Source organism: Homalodisca vitripennis, chromosome 2 (assembly GCF_021130785.1).
Source record: "Homalodisca vitripennis isolate AUS2020 chromosome 2, UT_GWSS_2.1, whole genome shotgun sequence".
Taxonomy (NCBI): Eukaryota; Metazoa; Arthropoda; class Insecta; order Hemiptera; family Cicadellidae; genus Homalodisca; species Homalodisca vitripennis.
Window position 1 is genome coordinate 97,870,478 of NC_060208.1, and position 22,950 is coordinate 97,893,427.

Consider the following 22,950-nt stretch of genomic DNA (forward strand, 5'->3'; position numbering starts at 1 on the left):
AATAGTGTTTTCCTAACTCCAGTTGATGAACTTGATTCCGTTATCAATTTTTTATATAGATAAAATCAATTGATGTCATTGGTTCCTTCATTTGTTGTTAAAATCGGCAGTTCCTTTTTGTTGAAAGCATAAGCACTCATAACTATTCAATCTTTGGACAGAGAATTTGCATGAACTCTTAAACGGGATACGATGGTTCTTATCCTCAAAACTATTTTAGTTTTAGACTTGTACCCATTCTCCTAACAACTATGAGTAAAACATTCAAAATATTGTTTTGAAAATGTACTAAAGCTCTATGAAATTCCCATTTTTTCATACACACCATTTGGATTTAGGAAGAGCAGACTAACCAGCAATCCTATCAGTTGCAAGTATGGTAGTGGAAGGCCTTGAGAATCGTAATCACACGCACAGCGTCTATCCTCTCTTATATAAGGCATTGATCTTAATATTTAACTGACTAAATACAGCATTCAAGAGCTCAACACATATTTACGATCGTGCCTCAATGGCCACAAGTGCAGATTAAAGTATTTCTCAGATATTAATCCTTGGGTCTGGTATGTTTTTGTTAATGATGAACAATATAAACACAGCAGTATGTATTTTTAATCACATGCAAGTAACGTAGTACATTTTCTGACAACTCCGGTTATATACGTACTAGCGACAGTGTTTAAGCTCCGGAATTAAAACAATGTCGTAGAAAGTTTTACTCACATCAATTTTATAGTTAAAAATCACCTTTTTACGTTTTATGAGTTCTGTCTGTTGTGAAATTCCAACATTATGGTTGGTGATAAAATTGTTGACCGAATATATACGACTATTCTACACATATTGTGAGTAATTTTCATTTATATTTATTAACAAAAAATGTCTTCGTCACTTTCTAAAATTTTGTTTACAGCAATACTAAAAGCTGTCAACTATGGACAGTCATTACTCTTCCGCGCCATTAGAATTCCACTATGGAAAAATGTAAAACCACCGCGTTTCTAAACATTTTTACGAGTGTATAAAAACTATTCTAAAATCGTTATGACAACATATATAGATTGTGGTGTTGATAAACATTTAGGGAGATGTACATGCCAGTGCTGCCTAGTTTATAATATATCGATTTATACATATTGGCAATACACGATAAGATTAATGTGAAAACGGGGTAAAATAAAATATTTATTATTATTATTAATCCGTCACATCCCAGATAATAAGACTGATGATCATGTTCTGTGTAAGCACTGTGGGTAGAACTGTCAAATGGGTACACTAGGCTGCTAGGGGTGGAAACCTAATTTGAGTTTATATGGCTAATGGTGAATTGTTTCCTAAAATTAATTATTAATATTTATGAATCATTGTAACGTTTAGCAGTTCATATTTTGTAGTAGGAAACAATCAGGCAAAAGTATTAAAGGTGTGTGTTTCTATGAGCCGTGGAACATTCATCTGAAAATCTTTGAAAACAGTTCAAAAATCCATTGTGTACAATGATGATGATATTTTCGTTGATTGCACTATAACGAGAGGATGTCTCCTTTTTTAGGCCGCATCTTCTTTACTCAATTGCCATTCAACAGAATATCTTAAACGTTGGTTACGGTACCACAAAATAGAAGGCATTAACTCCATTTATGGAAACGCCGATGGCATCCACGGTTTGACATTTAAATGCCCCTTTGCAACCAGCTCCAACAATAGGATGTGCCATCACTCTTCTCGCATCAAGGTCATTTGAAGGTCAGGTGGAATCTCAGCATCTCTTGGTATTTTTCTATAGAGCAGCCATCCTCCATTAAGAAAGCTGTGTTTCTTTATCAAAAATAAAAATATTACACATGTTGGATGACTAATGATTACACCCATACACCCATGTAAAAAGATGTCAATGCAAACAATGCGCTGAATACATAACGGTTTTTAATGTTAATATATTTCATTCTATAATAAAACTGACATTTTACTTTTATTCATTCACTGGACAGGTTTGTGAACACAATAGCTAGCGTAATTTTAATATATTCTTTGAACGAATACAGAATTTGAGTATAACTTGGAATTTTCTTAAGCATTTTTCTATATATCGCAAAGTTTATAATGGTAGCTATTTAGAATAGTAATGTTTAAATCTCAGTCATTAGTAGAGCAAAACTAAAAAGATTTTTAGAATGCTCAGGCTATTTGCGATGTTTCTATTTATATGGTTTTTTTCTATCTCGTAAGGTTTCAAGCCAACGGCAATATTAATTTTTTTAGAGGAATATTGGAATATTTTCTATATACAATAATATCGAATATGTGTACGTAAGAAGATAGAGTTACAAATTTTCGAAAGTTTTACGAGTATACAATTAAAGAGTCGTCATACCATCAGTGTTTAAATGTTTTCAGGTGAAAACCACACGAGAAATCTATCTTTCTTCCGATTAAGGCAAAAGGGATATTTTAAGAAACGCCTATATATATATATATATATATACATATATAAGAATATCTTGTAGAAAATATGGAAATGTAAAGAATAAAGATGACATATGTTGGATTTCTTCTCTTAAACACCGTGCTCATAGTATTATAACTGCTACTAAGGCTCCATGTGTTTGAAGAAAGTCCCGTAACACAGTTCTTTAATTGGAATTTACGTAAGTACTGGACATGTAGTACACGGATCTAAATTTGTTCAGACATGTCCACAGTATCCACAAACACAGAGAAAGTTATATTTGATTAACGTAATTTTACTATGTAGAAGATTTTCTTGATTTTACGATTGCCAGTAAGATGATTTTTACTTTCGTGATCTTAACAAGTCCTCTAACAATATTGCAGTGAAAGGTTTCATGATTAAAAATCAAGCCGGCCATTTGGCAAGTAAGAGGACTAAAGCGGCTGACTCAGGAGCTGTGGCAGACTGGGTGAAGGAAGAAGAATAAGGAACCCAGTGAATGTGAGGCATGATGAGCTGTTTGCTTTGAGCAAGTAGGCCGTGGGACCACAACAGCTTGTAGTACAATGATAGTCCTCCTTGCTCACATAGACTCAGCATCAGAGGTCTTGTGTTGATCAATCCTTGCACTAACGCACAAGTTAAATACCTCAGCACTTTCAAAAATGGTTAAAATGTGTTATTTTTCAAATCGAATCCATTTTCATTCCATCAAGCTTACGTCGATAAGTTTACATAATTCTAAACTGATACAGAATAAAGAGTTTGCTTATTTTCTAGTTATTTCTCTTCTCTTCAATTGATGATTGAATCGGCGATCTTTACAGATCTATTTGTATTTTCATTTGTAATATTAAATTTAAGTAGCCTACATCTGAGAATGTTTCAAACCAGAAATCTCAGGATCCAGCATTACAGAAATATATAAATACAAGATTAAACAGTATATTTTTAATGGGGATCATAACAAAAATATTAAACTACTCTCCACCTTAAAAAAGGAAAGTTTAAAAGTGAAACATAACAGGGTAATACATAAACCTGATTTTTATCGAAATCACAAAGTAAAAGATAATATTATGTGCTCTTAAAGGTTCCAACTTCAAAAGATGTAATTTATGATAAAACATGAAGATATCATTTTCACTGGATATGTGTATTAAGAAGCTAGAAATTGTACTACGATAAAATATAAAGATTTGTAGAGATGTGTTGAAATTATTCCTTGTTCAGAAGGTTGTCAGTGTTGCTGAATTGAAAGGTTAGACTATTTACTTCACGTGCAACATACTTTGGATGTAGCTTAGTTTAAATAAATATTATATAACAAGTAATTTTTCATTTGTATTTCTAACATATTTTTATCATTACAGGAAAATCAAAAGACTGTCTCCCGAGGAACTGAGGATCTTGTAGGAAACAGTGACTCAGTGTAGTGTTGTAAAATGTGAGTGAGTGGTTTGGACATTAAATATATCTATCAGCTGTAGTTTAGTGAAGTGCGATGGAGAAGATCGAGAAGCCGCTGGCGGCGCCGCCGAAGAATAAGCCGAAGCAACTGACGACTCCGGTCCCTCCGCCACCTCTGCCACCCCTCCCGGAGAAGCCGCCGGGTGGCCTTGTGGCAAAGAGTCCCGCAGACTCTCCTTCCGGCGGGTTATCGAGCACCCTTCAGTCACGAGGAAGCGAAGAGACCGCTCAAACACGACGGGATGAAGGTGCCATGAGAGTCCTCACCTACGGAGGACTCCAGATGCTCTGCGGCTTGCTCATGTTGGTTTTCGGGATCCTCACTTTGGTCCACAGATCGGCGATGGGTCGATACGGTGCCGGTCTCTGGGGTGGAGGAGCCGCCATGGGGACCGGTCTGGCGGGAGTGATGGCCGGTCTCAGGGGATACTACAACCCCGGGGTACCCCTGAGCACCACCGGTACCACCGTGTACCTTGCCCTCTGTCTCGTCAGTGTCGCTGTCACCAGCCTAGCTCTCGTCATCACCAGCACGGGACTACTCAGAGATCTGCAGCAGCCCGCAGTGTATGTGCCTGAGGCCGATGTGAGTAACATTAACATAATATCATACATTGTAGTAAATTTAAACGTTTAGGCAGTTATTATTTTTATTTACATCTATCAAGAAGTACAAATTTTGAATTGATTAGTGGGTAATCACTCCTAAACATCTCATAAACATAACGCAGACGATATAGTAGCTTCTAGAGACATAGAGGTAAATACAATAGATATTTCTTACAAATTACCAAATTTGACTTTCTTTTCTCCTCAATCTTTTGAATGTACCCAATTAACATTTAGTAGCCTTGTTTTGATCCTGTGCCTACTTGCAATTTACCTACTTGCATTGATATTATTGTGTAGTTGATAAAGTTATCCTCGATTCCTAATACTCGTACATACATCGCAAACTAAAACGATGCTACGTTTCAAGTCTCTTTGGATGTTTAACAAATGATTACCCGGAATAATAACTCACCGTAACAAAGATCACACAAATCTGACTGCTTAGCAATCATACTAACGCTCTCGAGGTGTGTTAAGTAATTTACTTAACAGCACACAAACATGATTGCATTTCCTCTGAACTCCAGTAAATCTCAGTGATGTTTGAAGCGTGCGTTATCATTCATGCATTCTCTCTACAGTCGGAAACTCGCGGATCGCCCAATCAACAAAAATGAGGTGTTTCAAATCGTAGAAGGTATCGAGGAGTCGTAATTCTATGGACTTTCTCCCCACCAGAGAAAGCAACCAGGGTATTTATAGACAACTGTATGGCATTCTAAGAGTGGTATGTTCGATAGTTTTCCAGTCTGTACTACGAGTAGTTCTGTTATGTTGTATTTAACGCTTTCACGTAGCGAGTGGTTCACAATGCATTAATTTATCGTGCTTTTAAATTTAAATCGACTAAAATAAATTTATAAAATCGACTAGAAAGAAAACTGGATGTGTGCAAAATGTGAATTATATCCTGTATTTAATACAAAATTCTTTTTTTCATTATCATTGGTTCATTCTTGTTTTATGCAATAAATTGTGGCTTGATTGAAATCTAAGAAGATTTGTAACCATTACAAAACAAATACAGAAAGAATTAATCAGTAGTGGTAAATTGGCAAAAGTAAATTTTATTAGTTACCTACTTATAAATACCAATGTTTAAGTGAAGGAGCGTCGCCTAACTACAATGCAAGATAACGGAGGCGATAACGTGTTTTGCTATAAAACGTGTTTTGTATGTATTGAGATACAAGGTAGTGTTGGATTTTCTCTCATATTTGGTCAAAAAAAAACACACTGCGTTATACAAAGTACTTTTGTATTCTGTCCGTTTCCGTATTTTATTTTAAACATTTTGGATTTTTTAAACTGACATCTGCGAAAAATAAAATATTTGAAATTTCATGTGTAGGATCATATTGTAAATCACATATTCGGTGCATTGTTACGGTTTAGGTATAAGTAATCCCAGTGTTACTTCTTGAGACACAGGAACATTTTTCCGGACATTTGCCATCGTTCAGTGAAACAAGAAATCAGTAACACTACGTTTCGAGATCTGCAATCTAATCTCTTCTTCAGGTAAGAGAATCAGATTGCAGATCTCGAAACGTAGTGTTACTGATTTCTTGTTTCACTGAACGATGGCAAATGTCCGGAAAATTCCTGTTTCCTTCACAATCCTTCCATCGTCAAAAATAACCTTCAAACAAAGAACAGGAACATTATGATAAATCTTCTCAGTTATTATTTATAAATTGTTAATTGTAATGACACATTGAATCTTTTATAATTTTGGAATTATTTGAATGAACAGATGTTGAAACATGTGCACATTAATACCGTTTGTATACCTGCAATTCAACCACAAATAAAATCTTGTGTTGAGCACTAATGCAAGACCCTAAGTATGGTATTTTAAAAGTTGGTCCAACTCCTATCACAATCATCTCCTGTATATCTTACTGGTTTCAGTACCACAACGTAAATGAAGGGAGAGAAATTAATGCAATATGAGAGAGTCGTAATCTTGATACCAGCTCAAATTCACTGTTCCTTAGTAAATGTTGATTAATAGTCTAATGTACGACAATCAAGGGGTTTCACTGTTTAATGTGATCACAAACAAAAAAGATTCTGGCCATAGCTATATAGGCCTTTCCTATAAAGTCACGCATTTACCATTCTTTGGTACCTTTGGACACTTACAAGGTTGAATACCATTGAATAAATTTAAGCTATCGTCCAGTGACAGAAATCCCGGTTTAAGTACACTCTAGTTAAGTGACATAAACAACCCGATCCCAACCCTAGCAATTGGGATATTAGTGACATAGAAAACTATATCTCAATAAACTTTAGCCTCAAACCATCCTAAAAACTACTTAAAGTGTTTGGATTAGGGGACCACTCTTAGTGACCTACTTGAGGCTGCTGCAGCCTTGCTACTAGCTTTAAGAATAATTTTTATCATGTGCAGTTTGTGATACAATTTCTGCCGGTTTGTTGGGATTTGCAGGTGGACTAAGGAACACAAGGAGTAGTTCATGGACCTACTGACTGAATTAATCAATAATCAGCAAGAGATATGTTAAGTTTTGTGTATTTTTTTTTTTTTTTTTTTTTTTTTTTTTTTTTATATAATAACGATTGACCAACAGTATTGACAAAACAGCCTTTTGGCGCAACGCAAAGTCTAGTGGTTTCATGAGGGCCTTCCATCTCTGAGGTTTAGAGATGTCAACAAGTAGATCTCTAAAGGTAACTATAACAATCTTGGAAAGAATACAAAACTACACCAGATATGCAGGTACACTATCAAAAAGAGACCATCTGTCTTATTTGTTGGTCAGGTAATGCTAGTATTTTGTTTTAACTATCATATCATCCATACTGTCTCAGGAACATTAACGATGTCGTTTTAGTTTGGCATTCAAGGCTGCAAACAAAAACAGACAGACAGGCCGTCCTTCACTACTGTTATATGTTATGCCGAGCCCATGCTGAGTGAGCTTGGCATTCCTATCTGGTCGTTAGCGTGATGTATTACACCATGCACGGGCAGCTGGCAGGTGGGTGGGGGTGTCTCTCTCTTTCTATCTCTCGAGTCCCTCTGTCCGGTCAGTCATTCGTTTTTCTTCCATTCATAGTTTAAGAGGGGGTATGTTAAGATCATGATTGTAGTTACAAATTTTGATCTCAACATATATTATTTGAATTCATATTTGCCTTAAAACACTTTTCGTGACATTGTAAAGAATTTGATACCAATATAGTTAGGATGATAGCAAGGTGGTGACCGCTGCACTCAACGTACTGAAGTACATTCACTGTCCGCATACTCAGTTGGAATTTTATGATATGAATATCTTCAATGTGTATCAATTTCTTTTTGGCACGAAGAATTTTAATCCAGCTAGCGCTAGTATGTGGTGTCCAGTGACCAAGGCCAAAAATGATTACGCATTGCTGTACTCAATTTACTTAGTCAAAAGAAGGTATGTAGAAGATTCAAGGATATGTATTGCATTACTGTATTTACATATTAATTTTAAATCCATATCATATATTTCACATCAATTTATAAATTTTAAAAATTTCGAGGAGTTTGGCCGTTTGGGGTGTTTAGAGAGATTTCATCAAGGTAGCTTTAGTATAATCTTCTTAGTTATTTGGTGAATCCAAGTCAACTCTTACGTGTTCCCCACTATATATATAAAGTCAACACCAGTTGTGTGCCTAGTCAATTGTGGCTTTGGGCATCGAGAATTAATGGCCCATTCAAAGACCATTTGACCTTATAGATCGTGACTACGCAGTGCATTTTTTGCCGTCGCAGAGTTCACGTTAAACACCGATCGTGAAGAATTGCAATGTGGTGGAATGTGAAAAGAGAATAAACCGTGCGTCTCTTATATTTCCGGAGGACCGTGACCAATGGATTTTCTTCCAAATATCGCGCGGCCGCCTCCATTGTCTCACGGGACCGCCATAGCATTTCCGCATCCCGATCCTCCCGCGCCTTCGGTCAACGTGTTTACCCTGGAAATTGTAGATTTGGCACCGTGCAAAATCTATGATGAGGGGATGCGAAATAGGATTCTCCCTCTGGCTGAAAGGCTGAATCCTTTTCAGAAATTGGTTGTTCGCCTCTCTTGTTCAGGGGAATTACAATTAGTCTAAACCCAAGTCTGATATGTTTCAGAAATGTATTTAGACGAAAGCAAAACACGTTCCTGTGGAAATATCGTTAGCTTTTTTTATTTGTCGGTTTGTGTTTATATTTTAAGTATTCATGCCTGGTGGACTGTTGAGGTTTTCTTACTGTAAAATACACCTTTATTAATAACAAATGACATAAAAACTCCTTGTTTTTATTAGACTATGGTATTTTTTTACGTTTGAAGATTGGTGACTTTTTGAGATCCCTATTTTAAAACAGTGAAAATGTTTATTTTTGATCTTTTTCAAAAGATATGTTTCAGCAACCTAGGCATTTAAATTTGTTCTGTACTGTAACCGAAAACATTAATGAAGTTTGAGTGTCTAAGTAAATATAAAACCGACGATGACTTCAAACGAAACGAATTAGAAATATATTAAGACAAATCATTTTGCGGATTTTAATGGCTTCTGGCCTGCTCTTTTCTTGGATACCGCACTTAGGTTGTGACTTTCCACTTAGTTTTTATTTCCCAAAAATCAAGAAGGATTGCACAATTATTCCTAGTCGATAATGTCCTTGAGGTACTTCTGTGCAGATTTTAAAAAAAAATCAATGTATAAACAATTTTCAGTATGATTTGAATTCAATGATTTATAAAATGTATCATCTCCTTAGTCACGGAAAGGGTATTGGTAAAACAATCTTGATGGTGAAGAATCAGGAAAAAATGTATTTATTAGCATCTCTTTGTCTGGTTTAACACACAAGTGTATAAAACTTCAGTTACACCTTAGGAGAACGTGTTACAGTAACAATTAAGCGAAAATTTTCTTATCTATTTAACAGCAAAAATAATTTCTAAATTTTGATTAATGCAATTACCTCAATAAAGAAATCAATACATTTCGTCATTTATAATTTGAAAAAATGCATTAAGACTCGCTCGAAATTGTCTAATGTATAGCCTTCAATACATATTTGGTCGTAATTAGGCACATACCAACGATATCCCTAAATGTATATTTAATTTCATTATATATTAATAAGTTATATTTTATGGTTGTCCCCAGGGTTTAATACTAGGCCCTTTCATGTTTCTAAGACAAATCCATGTAATTTATTGCTCCGGAGGCGCAGATGAACAGAATTACACAGTGGCGAATGGAAGTTGAGAAACACTTTCCATATGTTTCTGCTATGACGTAAGTCCAACTACTAAGTCTGCTCGCCGACTATGGCTTATGACATCGCTACGCGGCGGGGCAAGACAAGCGCAGTGAGGATGGGATGATAGCAATTACCTGTAATGGCAGCACCACGGTGGAATGGCGTAGGGCTGCAATGAGGCAAGCTGCGATCATTATCAGTAAAAGTAATGCGGTAATGACAGCATCGACGGTGTACGAGTATGGCACGAGTCCTCCATGTTACTGTAGGTTACTGTCTGACATTGTAAGCAAATAGTAGACATGGTTTACAATATTGTTTCTTGTCTGGACACGTGGACAGAATCTTAAGTCAAAAGTAACGTTAATGTATAGAAGTTAAGTGACACTACACATTATGTGTAGTGGTTACCAATTTTTATTATGTGTTCCACGGTTTTTCACGGTATATCTCTAAATAGCTAAAAGAAAATTTTTCAGTTGAAATATTTTTTTGAAATTTTTCAGTTGAAATACTTTACCTTTGAACGCATGCAAGATATGTTACGTAAGCAAGGAGTGGATTATGCAGAGTTTCAACTAATAATTTCATGTCTAATATTATTTTTGTAGCTTTACGAGTATAAGATACTCGTATTAATATGTCTATAGTGAAAGAACAAAGATATACGGAATAATCAAATGTACCAATATAAATTCTGATAAATCTTCCCTTGAAGTATTCAACACATTGGTCTGGCTACCCTTTGATGAACAGATTTTAACTATCTTTGGGGGTTTTCCTGGTCTTTGTCTTAGATGGAAGTAACCAATGCAATTACATCGCCCCTAAATCAATTCATAGCTAAATCAGTAGCTATGGTAGGAAGGGTTCATCCAATTGAGCCCCTGATGAGACAATTAGACTACCATTTCACCTATTTATACGCGTCTGTGATGTCGAAACGATGTGAAGGTTCGTTTTGAGCTTCTTCGTCGCCGAATTTTTTGGATCTCTTGAGACGAACACGACTCCAGATTCCAGGATGTAAGTCTGAGACAACGTCAGATACCAGACCCTGCAATAAAAGGAAGGTGAACTGGAGCTAACTTAACATTACTAAAATAAGCTGTTGTTAGTAAAACTAAACATTTAATTTTATCACGGACTTTTCCAAACCGTGTTTTTCAAACTCTAGGAGGGAAGGATCGTCTCAGATACGCCGACGCTAACCATAGAAGTTATGAAACATAGGTAATGGTGTACGCTTATTTGACGTTTTACTAAATCTAGAAGAACTAAATATGGTTTACCTGTTTTTAGAGGCTACGCTAATGAACCAAATACACAATAATGCAATACAATAAATACGAAACACTCTTCTTTTAATATTCCTCTCTCAGAATGCCTTTCATCAAAGTTCCACACTTACTAAAGTTGGATTTACCTGAAACGCGAGTATCCTTTTGAAGATGATTTGATGAGGCCAGACGACTGTAAAGACCTTTCAATGCCCTTTAATAGGATTTTGGAAAGAAATGTTTCAGCAAAAATCCGCTACAGTAACAGTCCTTCCTTTACGACCTGCATCGCAGTACACTACACAGTAAAGTCCTTCAATCGTGAATATTGCGATAACATGGCAAGGCAAGACGAGATGCAAGAACCGTGTACTGTTGGTTTTATCACGTACTACACAGCTACCCAGACCCGTCGTTTCCCGGGTACGGAAGAACGGAAGAGAGTGAGAGCGAGAGAACAAGATCAGAGACCGTTGACCCTCTACAACCAGACTGGCCGGACTTGCTGTTCTCTAGAGAGTCGTCAGGGTAGACTCAAGTTTCTCTCTTTGTTATGATTACCGATAGCTCGAGTTGTCCTATTCTTGATAAAAAGGTTTAGTAATGGTGTTCACGATTCAAAAGAAAAGGTCATATTAGTGCTCTCAACGTTTTATTTTTTGTACTTTTTATCACTCAGAGAACCTGCTAGCTGAGAGTTTAGTTCCACAAAGGCAAGAGCTGAGAATATGAGTACACACAACTTACAGAGAAACTCGTTGCGTTTCTTTAATACATTGCAAACTGAAGTAATTTCCAGGAAGAACAACCTAAAAATGTATAACAAATTTATAGTCATAAGAAAATCTTAATGTCCGTGGATTGCAACCGCGTTTCGCTAGCTTTTTAAATAAAAACAGGCTTAGTTTTATAAACAATATTTACAGCATTTTTTTATTTTGCCAATCTTATCAAACTTATTTGATTGTTTAGGTCACAACTGATCATAGTTTTTTTATTTGTTTGTTAAATTTTCGCATAATTTATCTAATACAGGACAGCCCAATTATGTGATTATATAGCAAACGTTACATTTATAAGCGGCAGTTTGGACCAAATCGGTCATTCGATGAAGCAAAGTATTTCAAAAACATTTCAAACAAAACTCCTTTAAGATCTCTTTGATTCTTTCATAACGAACACTGCACATCAAACGTTGACTGATAGCCCATTGCACTGTTAGACTACTGAATAGGCCAGTGGTACAAAACCCACTTCACACACCACCGACTGCCTCCTTTTGAATTCAGTCATCCCATGACTATAGGCTCGCGGCTTTCAGAAGAGGCCGAAAGTGGTTCTTCGGTCCCCAGTTGGAGGTCTCGAGTTACTTTCCCACCCTCCCCACCCCACCTCGCCACCTTTACGATCCGGTCTCAGAGTAGCGGAGAAGGGGGATTGCGTCACGGACGATATGGGATATCTGACACTCTACTCGTGGGCCCAGAGGCAATTTGGAGGACTGAATCCTGTCAAACAGTAAGAATTGTGCCCCTTCCTCTTTGGATGAAGATCTTCTATTCTAAAATCAGCATATACCCAAATTGCGGAACTCACCAATCTGGTAGCTGGAGTACTAAGAATTAAACTAACCTTTGACATAAACATGTTTAAGTTTTGTTCCGCTGTGGTCATTATACAATTTTCTACACTTACTAACTTTGAACTGATTTGCTGAATCACTACACTCTGGCTATAACGGCTACGGATGAATTAATAACGGAAAATTGTAAGGTTTCAAATAACTCCTTCGAGAGAGACGTTACACTGCAGATGGGCTTTTTTAATGAAGTCTTTAAATTCACTTCGAAACCTACCAGATATTTAATGTACTTAGATTACTACCAATGTACTAGAAAAAGCTTTCAGATACCAAAACGCAAGTCATGGTCGGTGTAAACCCATAGTATGAAATTAGTCTCTTCAAGTTGTGAAATCATATAATTTATAGTTACTAAAAATGGTTCGTATCACATCTTTTTGGTTTGTGTACAAACATCCTACTAAATCCATCAACACTACGGCATTTCTTTGCAGGTCCAACCACTTTTCTACACATGATGTTTCTGAAATGTTGGATGTTATGGTTTTATTCCTCCTTCACTTAAACAACCATTCATCCTCACAGTTTGCAGTATACGTTTATTTTTTCCAACACAATTTCTCAACGCGCAATGTTCAATTTGTGGCACTGAGTGTTTATAGCTCACTACAAATTTTATGAAATACTTCTTAAAATAGCGGAAGTTTTGAAATTTTAATGTTACGTTTCTCAAACGCCGATAAAATAATCAAAAGTTCAATTACAAACTAAAAAGTTGCCCAAAAGAAATCAAATATTGTATGGTTTATTTGTTAAGTCAGGGTGAAAATAACTTAAATAATACTGTCTGAATAAACGTAATCCCATGTAATGCACCACAGCATTAAAAAATATTTTAAGTTTTCCCTGGCCGTATAAATATTTTAGTTAGTTTTGCTATTTTACGTATTTATTGACAACTTGTCTGTAAAATGTCGATATTTTGTTAAATTCCGCTTTTAAGCTTTAGAAATTTGCACGTTTTTGAAACAGTGAACATATTTTTAAAATTATTTGTTAGCTTCATGCATAAAATTACCTTGACAAGTGCAGTGTTTTACGTTATACCAAGCGAGTTGAATTAAATAAAAGACAGAAAAACAGAAGAAAACTAAATATTTTAATGTGTTTACATTTGGACCCAAGAAACAATCCTCAACAAGTATTCGACAAAAGTTCAGACACGGTCTTCGTATCTTCTCTGGCGCTGTCTGGACTTTGGGTCTTTTCGTTCAGCGTTCGTCCATGCATATTGCTATCCATGTTAATTATTCACATGCCATTTTTCGTCATAAGTGTATCATTCAATACTGTATCGGCTATACTCTATGCCGGATTGGTGTACAAACATATAGCAATAAACCCGTCAATAAGTCATGTATACACCATATTCCCGAACTACATAAAAGGACCATTAAAACGTAAATAAAATGTAGGGGCTGTGGAATTTAACACTGTAGGATGCAATAAAAAAAAAAAAAAAAAAAAAAAAAAAAAAAAAAAAAAAAAAAAAAAACCAGGTCTTAGCTACAGATTTACGACTGCACCAAAGCTTTACTGGAAGATAAAGTTCCAAACTAGTTCTTTTATAGTGAGCATGTATTACACAACTCTGCGGCCGATGGCTGGTAAACGTGCACCACCGCCATCGCCACTGCCATCAGGATGTGACGAAACGGACAGGAAAGTTGCCATTATATCCAGAAGGTTCTGCTTTAATGAACTGTTCATTCAGTTTACTGTCTGGAATTATAGTTCGGGTGTTCCCGTGAGATTACGAAACACCCTGAAAAGAATCTTAGTTTTGATTTATTTATAGAAATATCACAGGTGATGTTTCATTGATATGGTTGGACAAACCTGCTCACAGATCCCAAGATACATCCTCCCTTAAGAGTCGTGTTAAATCCGTTGAGAGGATAATCAGTATGTCACAATTCCAGTGAGCTACTGCACCCAGGTAACCTAATTCAGACCCTTTGTGTCTCTGCTCTACAGCGACAATGGGATGAATGTCCAGTTACATCGGCCCAACTCTATGGTCACTTGATAACCGATACCGCACAACTGAGATCATAACGGATCGGCCGAGATGACGAAATCCCGCCGGATTATTGGCCCAGGCTGTGTACATGATGTCACGGTTGGGTTACCTCGTTACCTGCCATCCGTTGGGCAAGTCAATCTTCTGTTAACGTCTACACACTTCGATGTACACGTCTCTTCCTGTTACGTTACCCATATATCATCTACACTTTTATTAATGGGGCGAGTTTTTAAAATACTTGTGGCTTGATTAATCTGAATCAGACCCTAGTGGCGTAAAATGCTACACCAAACCATGGCTTTACCTAATGTAATGATAACTATTAAAATATCCCAACTCTATTCAAACTCAGAGTCTACAACTACACCATAAACCGTCGCTTTCAAATCCGAACAAAATTATTTAGAGAGAAAATCTCTAACGCTGGACAAAATTAGCAATCTTAAAATCGTTAACTGGAATGAAACTTTACTATTTGTCCATTTGATTTCATGGGCTGAGTAGAATAATCAGGTTTACTCAGTCTTAAGAATTGAAAAATTGTTTTTCTACAGTAAATAACGTTCATTGAGCAAAACAGTTGTATATCACTGCTGTTATTGTCAGTAACCATGAATATAACCCACTGAGATGGCCTTCAAAGAACTGCGTTTTCAAACACTTTGAAGTGAAAGTGTAAGTGCAAGCGGCGAATTACTTGAGATAAGAGACAATCAGCTTCTCCGATCACACCTTTTCCTTCTTCAACTGAAACCTTAAAATACAAGACTGGTTACACTATCAGTTCCACAAAAGACTAATAGCAGCCTTCACACACGACCACAAAACGAAATCAAACAGTCCAATTTCCATGACAATCGATGCCGACTCCACAGCTGCCAAGGTGACCTGCAGCTCCTGACTCTCCCATTAGCTCTAACAATCTTGCAGTAGAGACCGGTGCTTGTCCTTGATCCATGACCGATCCTTGGCGTCCAGTCCAGAGCGAGGTTGGAGGGAGGCTCAACTTGGCGTGTCTCTTAGTCTAAGGTCATTGGGGATCTTTGTCTTTTGTTTTCTCTGCTCTTTGATATCCCATATTGATATGCCTTATTTTGCCCAAAATTAATTGTAACAAAAGATTTGAAAAGTTGGTCAGGAAAAAAGGATCACCATTACCCATGGATAATACCGTAATGTTAATATTAACGTATAAGCCAGCATGTATCTAGATGCAGACACAGATTAAGACTTCTGCTCCTGGTACTTAATATACGTTTCGTCCTCAGTATCATATGCATTACAGAAATATTGTATTAATGTTGAAGAAAATTAAAAGCAATCTGCGTCTAGTTTTTGTGCAAAACTATAGCCTTTTACCGATTATTATTAACTTATTATTGGCTGGAATATATTAATGGTATTATCGAATATGACATTTATTTAAAACCAGAAGTAGAAAAATACATTTTAGACTGTGGTTTCTCGAATTTACAACAAAGAAATACATTCATTCAGAATATATATTTATCCATAAATAAATTTGGGTCTTTTATAGTAGTACAATTTTAGATCTTGGTGAAATATGTATACACACACAAGCATATTATTGCAACTCAACTGGTATCAAGATCACATAATTGTGTGTGTGTGTGTGTGTGTGGTGTGTGTGTGTGTGTGTGTGTGTGTGTGTGTGTGTGTGGTGTGTGTGTGTGTGTGTGTGTGTGTGTGTGTGTGTGTGTGTAGACAGTAGACAGTAGACAAATGCTTTTATTTCAAGAAAGTTCACAATACTTTTAAACATTCCAAGAGCTCACAGAGCTCGTGCGGAAATACTATTAACATACGAAACAAAAAATTAATTACAGCATACTTTATTAGTTGTCAGCCAGTCTTGTAACAATTATTAGTTTCATCATTATATCAACACTATTAACTTCAAGTAACAACATGCATTTTCTATATTTAACAGAACACACGCATCTGAACAGTAAATTCCGTGCCAAATTATTTAACTACCAATTTTTCACAAAAAATATCACAATTAATAAATAAACTACTATTAAAAATCAAAAATAAATTTTTTAAAGCTACATCTAACAAAAACATCTGCAATAAATAAACAAATACAAACCAACAATAATATACAGAAAACAACTAACAGATCAACAACAATATACAATAAATTCTAACAGAAATATCACAATAAACCATATATAATTAACAATTCAATAAATTTTTTATATTTTTAATACGAACAAAGTTTAAAACGATTTACTAATTATGATATTTTGTCAATACACAAAATACACAAAAATATATAAGCTATGCTTCTGAGATGCAGACTAATACCATTACTATATATTAATTTCGTTTTTGAGAATTGCGCTCTTAACTTTCATTTTTAAAACGAGGTTTCCCCTCATTTAAAATGTCGTTACCAAAGTGTACAATAATCTTATTGAAATTTTCTTTTCCAACCAACAAAACAAAACTGTCTTCTACAAAATTCTTTTCTGAAATTCGGCGTTGAAATAGTAATAAATTGCGAAGTTCGCGTAGGAGCATTAAATTTGTTTCAAGCTATATTTGCCAAAAAACTTATATGTAATGCAACAAACCAGTCAACAAATACAAACTGATCAATTGTAAGATAATCATTCTTCGAAAATAAATAAGACATACTCTCTGATTTTTTTAATAAAATGTATAGTTCTTATTGCAAACCTTTGTATCATTACAATTGATTTTAATACTGTAGGGTAAGTCCCCCCATAATGAATGATGCCATAACGAGCTGTACTTTCGAACCAAGATCTGTAAAGGGAATTTAAATGCTCCTTCCTTAAAAAGTTCCTTATATAATATAAAGCATAATTGATTTTTTTGAGTTTTGATTCTAAGTACTCCACATGTTTATTCCACTTTAACTTACTATCAATAAAAACGCCTAAATACTTAACTGAGTCAACAAAACCAATATTTTCACATGTACATTCATATAAGCATTGATGATTGTGACAGACCAATTGAAAATTCTAACGTGAGATTATCTACATCGCATGAAGAACCAGTGAACAAAATACATTTAGACTTTGAATTATTTATCAAAAGCCTGTTTAATATTAACCAATTTGAAATAACCTCTAGATCTCTATTTATTTTAGCTTTAAGGGCATATCGGTTCCACAGCTGAACACCCAATAGCAGTGTCGTCTGCATAAGGCAAATATGGACGAATTCAATGGAATACTCAATAAATCATTGATATAGAATCAAAAACATTAACGGACCTGCCACCCCACCTTGAGCAACACCGTACCTAATGTGCAATAACTCACTATATGTATTGTTTATTTTGACTGTTTGTCTTCTGTTTTTGCAAAAGGATTCTAGTAATTTATATGCAAAGGCCACCTATTCCATATCCCTTAATTTTGTCTAATAATATATCAATATCTACAACGTCAAACGCTTTCTTAAAATCCAAATATACAGCTAAAGTACACCTACTGCGATCAACTAGTGATGCTATTTCACATATATTGTTCTTCAATTGCCAAATCATTACCACGATTTGGCAAAAACCCACATTGCTGTGGTGAAAAAATGCTTTTGTTTAAAAAAATATTTTTAAAAGTTCCTCCTTAATAAATACCTCAAATATTTTAGCAATAGTGTTTATAAGGGAGATTGGCCGATATGAGGAGACGAGCATATCATCACCCGACTTAAAAACAGGCACCCACAACTGCTGTCCTTGAAGCTTGTGGGAAAGACACCCTGTTTCAATGATTTTTCCATAAATGGTTGTAAGGACTGGTGCTAATGTATCAATATTATTCTTTATTGATAAAATATTTATAACCATCGAGACCAGAACTTTTTGTATTTTTTCATACTGGAGACTATCCTAAGCACATCGTTAATACCTATGGTGAACTTATCAAAGTAAACAACACTATCTAAATGACTCTCAATAAACATGTCACACCCAAAAGACTCATATCTTAAATCATTCACTATATTTACAAAATAAATTGTTAAAATAATTGCTAATAAGAATCTCATTTTCATGAACAGGCAAAATTACATTGTTAACATTGACTTTTTTCATTTCATGCTTTCTTTTTTTCATTATGTCCCTTACAACAGACCAGTACTTTTTACTATCACCATTATTTTCTCTCTATGATGGAAGAATAATAATTTATTTTTGCCTCCCTGATTCTTTTTGTTACAAGCTTAGATAAACTAGTATACTCTACTTTAATATTTGATCCAATCTATTCATAGAAAACATTTTAAACAATGTGTTCTTCCTATTTATTAGTGAAACTAATGCATTAGTTACCCACGGTTTACGCTTTCTATTTTTACTGTTTATCTTTTTCAATCTATATGATTTTTCAAGACAAGAGTTATAAATGCCATAAAATTCTTTACACATTCGTTTACATCATCAGTAGAATAAACTGTTTCCCAAATCAGCCGGTGCATAGCTGTCTGCGCATTACTCCCTCATCAACAATTCTATAATACGGAACAGTATCATTATTGGCTTCCTTATGGATATTAGTGTGAGCAGATAACTCAACAGTTACAGCAAAATGATCACTTATATTCAGATTTAGAACACTACAATCAAAACGTAGTTCTTAGAATTTCTAATTAAAATATGATCAAGGCAGCTTACAGAGTTATTACTAATTCTTGTCGGAAGGGTAATACAATTTTTAAATCCATAAGCAGAAACTAAACTTAAATAATTTTTCCAGACCCTAATATTTTTTATTGTACAAATGTTTAAGTCTCCAATAATTAAGGTTGGATCACATGAATTCTGCAGTATATTTCAAAATCTACCTTAAATGCATTGTAGGTAAATTTACAACACCTATAAATAGCATATAGCGATATTTTGTAAGAAAGTTTATCTTCATTTTCAACTTTGAAGGAAATGTGAATAATTTCAGCAGTGGGCAGCAATAGCAACTGATAAGAGTGTTGCAGTCCAGAGGTCAGGTACACAGCAATGCCACCCAGCCTGGTTGTCTGGTCTGGCTGAACCAGCATGTCATATCCTGGTAGTTGGTATTGTTCCTCTTCAACCATGTTTAATCCATTTTCAGATAATATTCAGATAATTTTATTATATATATTGCTTTTCTTGATTAATAAATATACAAAAACTCATCATAATGTTTCCTCAAACTTCTAATGTTTAATTTAAAATAAATATGTAACTTGGTTTCCCTTGAAACTTACATTACTTTGGACATACACACAGACAAACATTTGTACTAAGAAAAATATATTAAAACAGTCATTTTAAACCCTCCAATGTCTTTAGGATTTTTTCCAGCTCAATATTAGATTTTATCCAAATAGTTTTGTTGTGATTCGGGGAATCAGATTTTCTGGCAAAAATTTTCCCATCTTTGGGCCATACGTACCTAAATCCTTTCTCCTTTAATTGCTTTGCCTTGTAAAGTAACTCCTTGTTGCGTGGGGTAAGGTGTTTCATTTATAGAGATATATGCGTCAGGGGCTGAGTTTATAATTTGGGTGGACTTAATTTTCTCTTTTGCTTTGCGCTCTTCAAAAAACTGTCTCTCTTTTGCCTACTCGAGAACTGCACGACAATAGGTTTTTTTCCAGTTTTTTTCTGTGAGTTGGAATCCGATGAGCCGCTTGAATATCTACCTCATGATTAACAGGTTCTCCGAATAATATCACCCAGTTTCGAGATAATACTAGAAACCGCCTCTCTCTGTCATCATAAGGCACACCGTCAATCTGAATGTTTCGGTTACGTGTTGTGTGTGTGTGTGTGTGTGTGTGTGTGTGTGTGTGTGTGTTGTGTGTGTGTGTGGTGTGTGTTGTGTGTGTGTGTGTGTGTGTGAGTGTGTGTGTGTGTGTGTGTGTGTGTGTGTGTGTGTGTGTGTGTGTGTGTGTGTGTGTGTGTGTGTGTGTGTGTGTGTGTGTGTGTGTGTGTGTGTGTGTGTTGTGTGTGTGTGTGTGTGTGTGTGTGTGTGTGTGTGTGTGTGTGTGTGTGTGTGTGTGTGTGTGTGTGTGTTGTGTGTGTGTGTGCGTGCGTGCGTGCGTGCGTGCGTGCGTGCGTGCGTGCGTGCGTGCGTGCGTGCGTGCGTGCGTGCGTGCGTGCGTGCGTGCGTGCGTGCGTGCGTGCGTGCGTGCGTGCCGTGCGTGCGTGCTGTGCGTGCGTGCGTGCGTGCGTGCGTGCGTGCGTGCGTGCGTGCCGTGCGTGCGTGCGTGCGTGCGTGCGTGCGTGCGTGCGTGCGTGCGTAGCGTGCGTGCGTGCGTGCGTGCGTGCGTGCGTGCGTGCGTGCGTGCGTGCGTGCGTGCGTGCGTGCGTGCGTGCGTGCGTGCGTGCGTGCGTGCGTGCGTGCGTGCGTGCGTGCGTGGCGTGCGTGCGTGCGTGCGTGCGTGCGTGCGTGCGTGCGTGCGTGCGTGCGTGCGTGCGTGCGTGCGTGCGTGCGTGCGTGCGTGCGTGCGTGCGTGGCGTGCGTGCGTGCGTGCGTGGCGTGCGTGCGTGTGCGTGCGTGCGTGCGTGCGTGCGTGCGTGCGTGCGTGCGAGCGTGCTTGCGTGCGTGCGTGCGTGCGTGCGTGCGTGCGTGCGTGCGTGCGTGCGTGCTGCGTGCGTGCGTGCGTGCGTGCGTGCGTGCGTGCGTGCGTCGTGCGTGCGTGCGTGCGTGCGTGCGTGCGTGCGTGCGTGCGTGCGTGCGTGCGTGCGTGCGTGCGTGCGTGCGTGCGTGCGTGCGTGCGTGCGTGCGTGCGTGCGTGCGTGCGTGCGTGCGTGCGTGCGTGCGTGCGTGCGTGCGTGCGTGCGTGCGTGCGTGCGTGCGTGCGTGCGTGCGTGGCGTGCGATGCGTGCGTGCGTGCGAGCGTGCGTGCGTGCGTGCGTGCGTGCGTGCGTGCGTGCGTGCGTGCGTGCGTGCGTGCGTGCGTGCGTGCGTGCGTGCGTGCGTGCGTGCGTGCGTGCGTGCGTGCGTGCGTGCGTGCGTGCGTGCGTGCGTGCGTGCGTGCGTGCGTGCGTGCGTGCGTGCGTGCGTGCGTGCGTGCGTGCGTGCGTGCGTGCGTGCCGTGCGTGCGTGCGTGCGTGCGTGCGTGCGTGCGTGCGTGCGTGCGTGCGTGCGTGCGTGCGTGCGTGCGCGTGCGTGCGTGCGTGCGTGCGTGCGTGCGTGCGTGCGTGCGTTGCGTGCGTGCGTGCGTGCGTGCGTGCGTGCGTGCGTGCGTGCGTGCGTGCGTGCGTGCGTGCGTGCGTGCGTGCGTGCGTGCGTGCGTGCGTGCGTGCGTGCGTGCGTGCGTGCGTGCGTGCGTGCGTGCGTGCGTGCGTGCGTGCGTGCGTGCGTGCGTGCGTGCGTGCGTGCGTGCGTGCGTGCGTGCGTGCGTGCGTGCGTGCGTGCGTGCGTGCGTGCGTGCGTGCGTGCGTGCGTGTGTGTGTGTGTAAATGTTTAAATCTGTGAAGTATTTTTAACTAATAATCTCTGAACACAACACGATAATCGAGGTTTGTTAAGACTACAACAGGATTCGCAGGAATATCCGGGCTTAGGATATACTCACGGTTTAGAATCCCAAATAATTATTGTTCTATTGACTGCAAATGTAGGAATTAAGGGCGTGTAATTTAATATGAACATTTGTTCAGTACAATGGGTATATAATTCTAAGAACCCTATAAATGAACCAGTTCTCTGAATGCATCTGTTCTGGCCTTCGCCCTAGCTTAACATTTAACAGTAAAATTAACGGTTTCTCACCTTGAGATGTCCTGTAGCACCAATAAAACTGCACCGTAATATTTCCAAAATTTTGAGACTTATAATTTTGAGTAAACCGATCATGCCGCAATAACATCAACGAGTACGAGTTATTAAGTTGTAATGGCGAACAGACGGACAGTTATGCTAAATTTGTTCTTTTTCTGGCCTATTTTACAGTTTTCTCCCCAAAGATTCAAAGCGCCCTATAATTCCTGTAGCGCCCCAGATTTCATCAACAAGCACGCCGCTGATGAGTTCAGTGTCGCCATTTTCATTTCACGCGAATACAGAGGCACAACCAGCTTCTGATTGGCACTTACGTAAGGAATCATAACACATCCTTTATGAGTGAAAGGAAACCGCACAGCAGTGCGCAATCCGTGGAGTGAGTCCAGAATGGATTTTCGTCGGTGTGATGGCAAGTTCT

At 37.9% G+C, this 22,950-nt stretch overlaps 1 protein-coding gene across 1 annotated transcript in view; it reads left to right on the forward strand.

Annotated features, from left to right (window-relative positions):
• Positions 1 to 22,950, forward strand: part of LOC124354394 — a 47,318-nt gene that overhangs the window by 2,134 nt on the left and 22,234 nt on the right. Inside the window, exon 2 of the mRNA XM_046804816.1 lies at positions 3,829 to 4,511. Coding sequence (XP_046660772.1) covers positions 3,960 to 4,511 — 552 coding nt within the window. The 5' untranslated portion in view covers positions 3,829 to 3,959. The remainder of the gene's footprint in view (positions 1 to 3,828; positions 4,512 to 22,950) is intronic.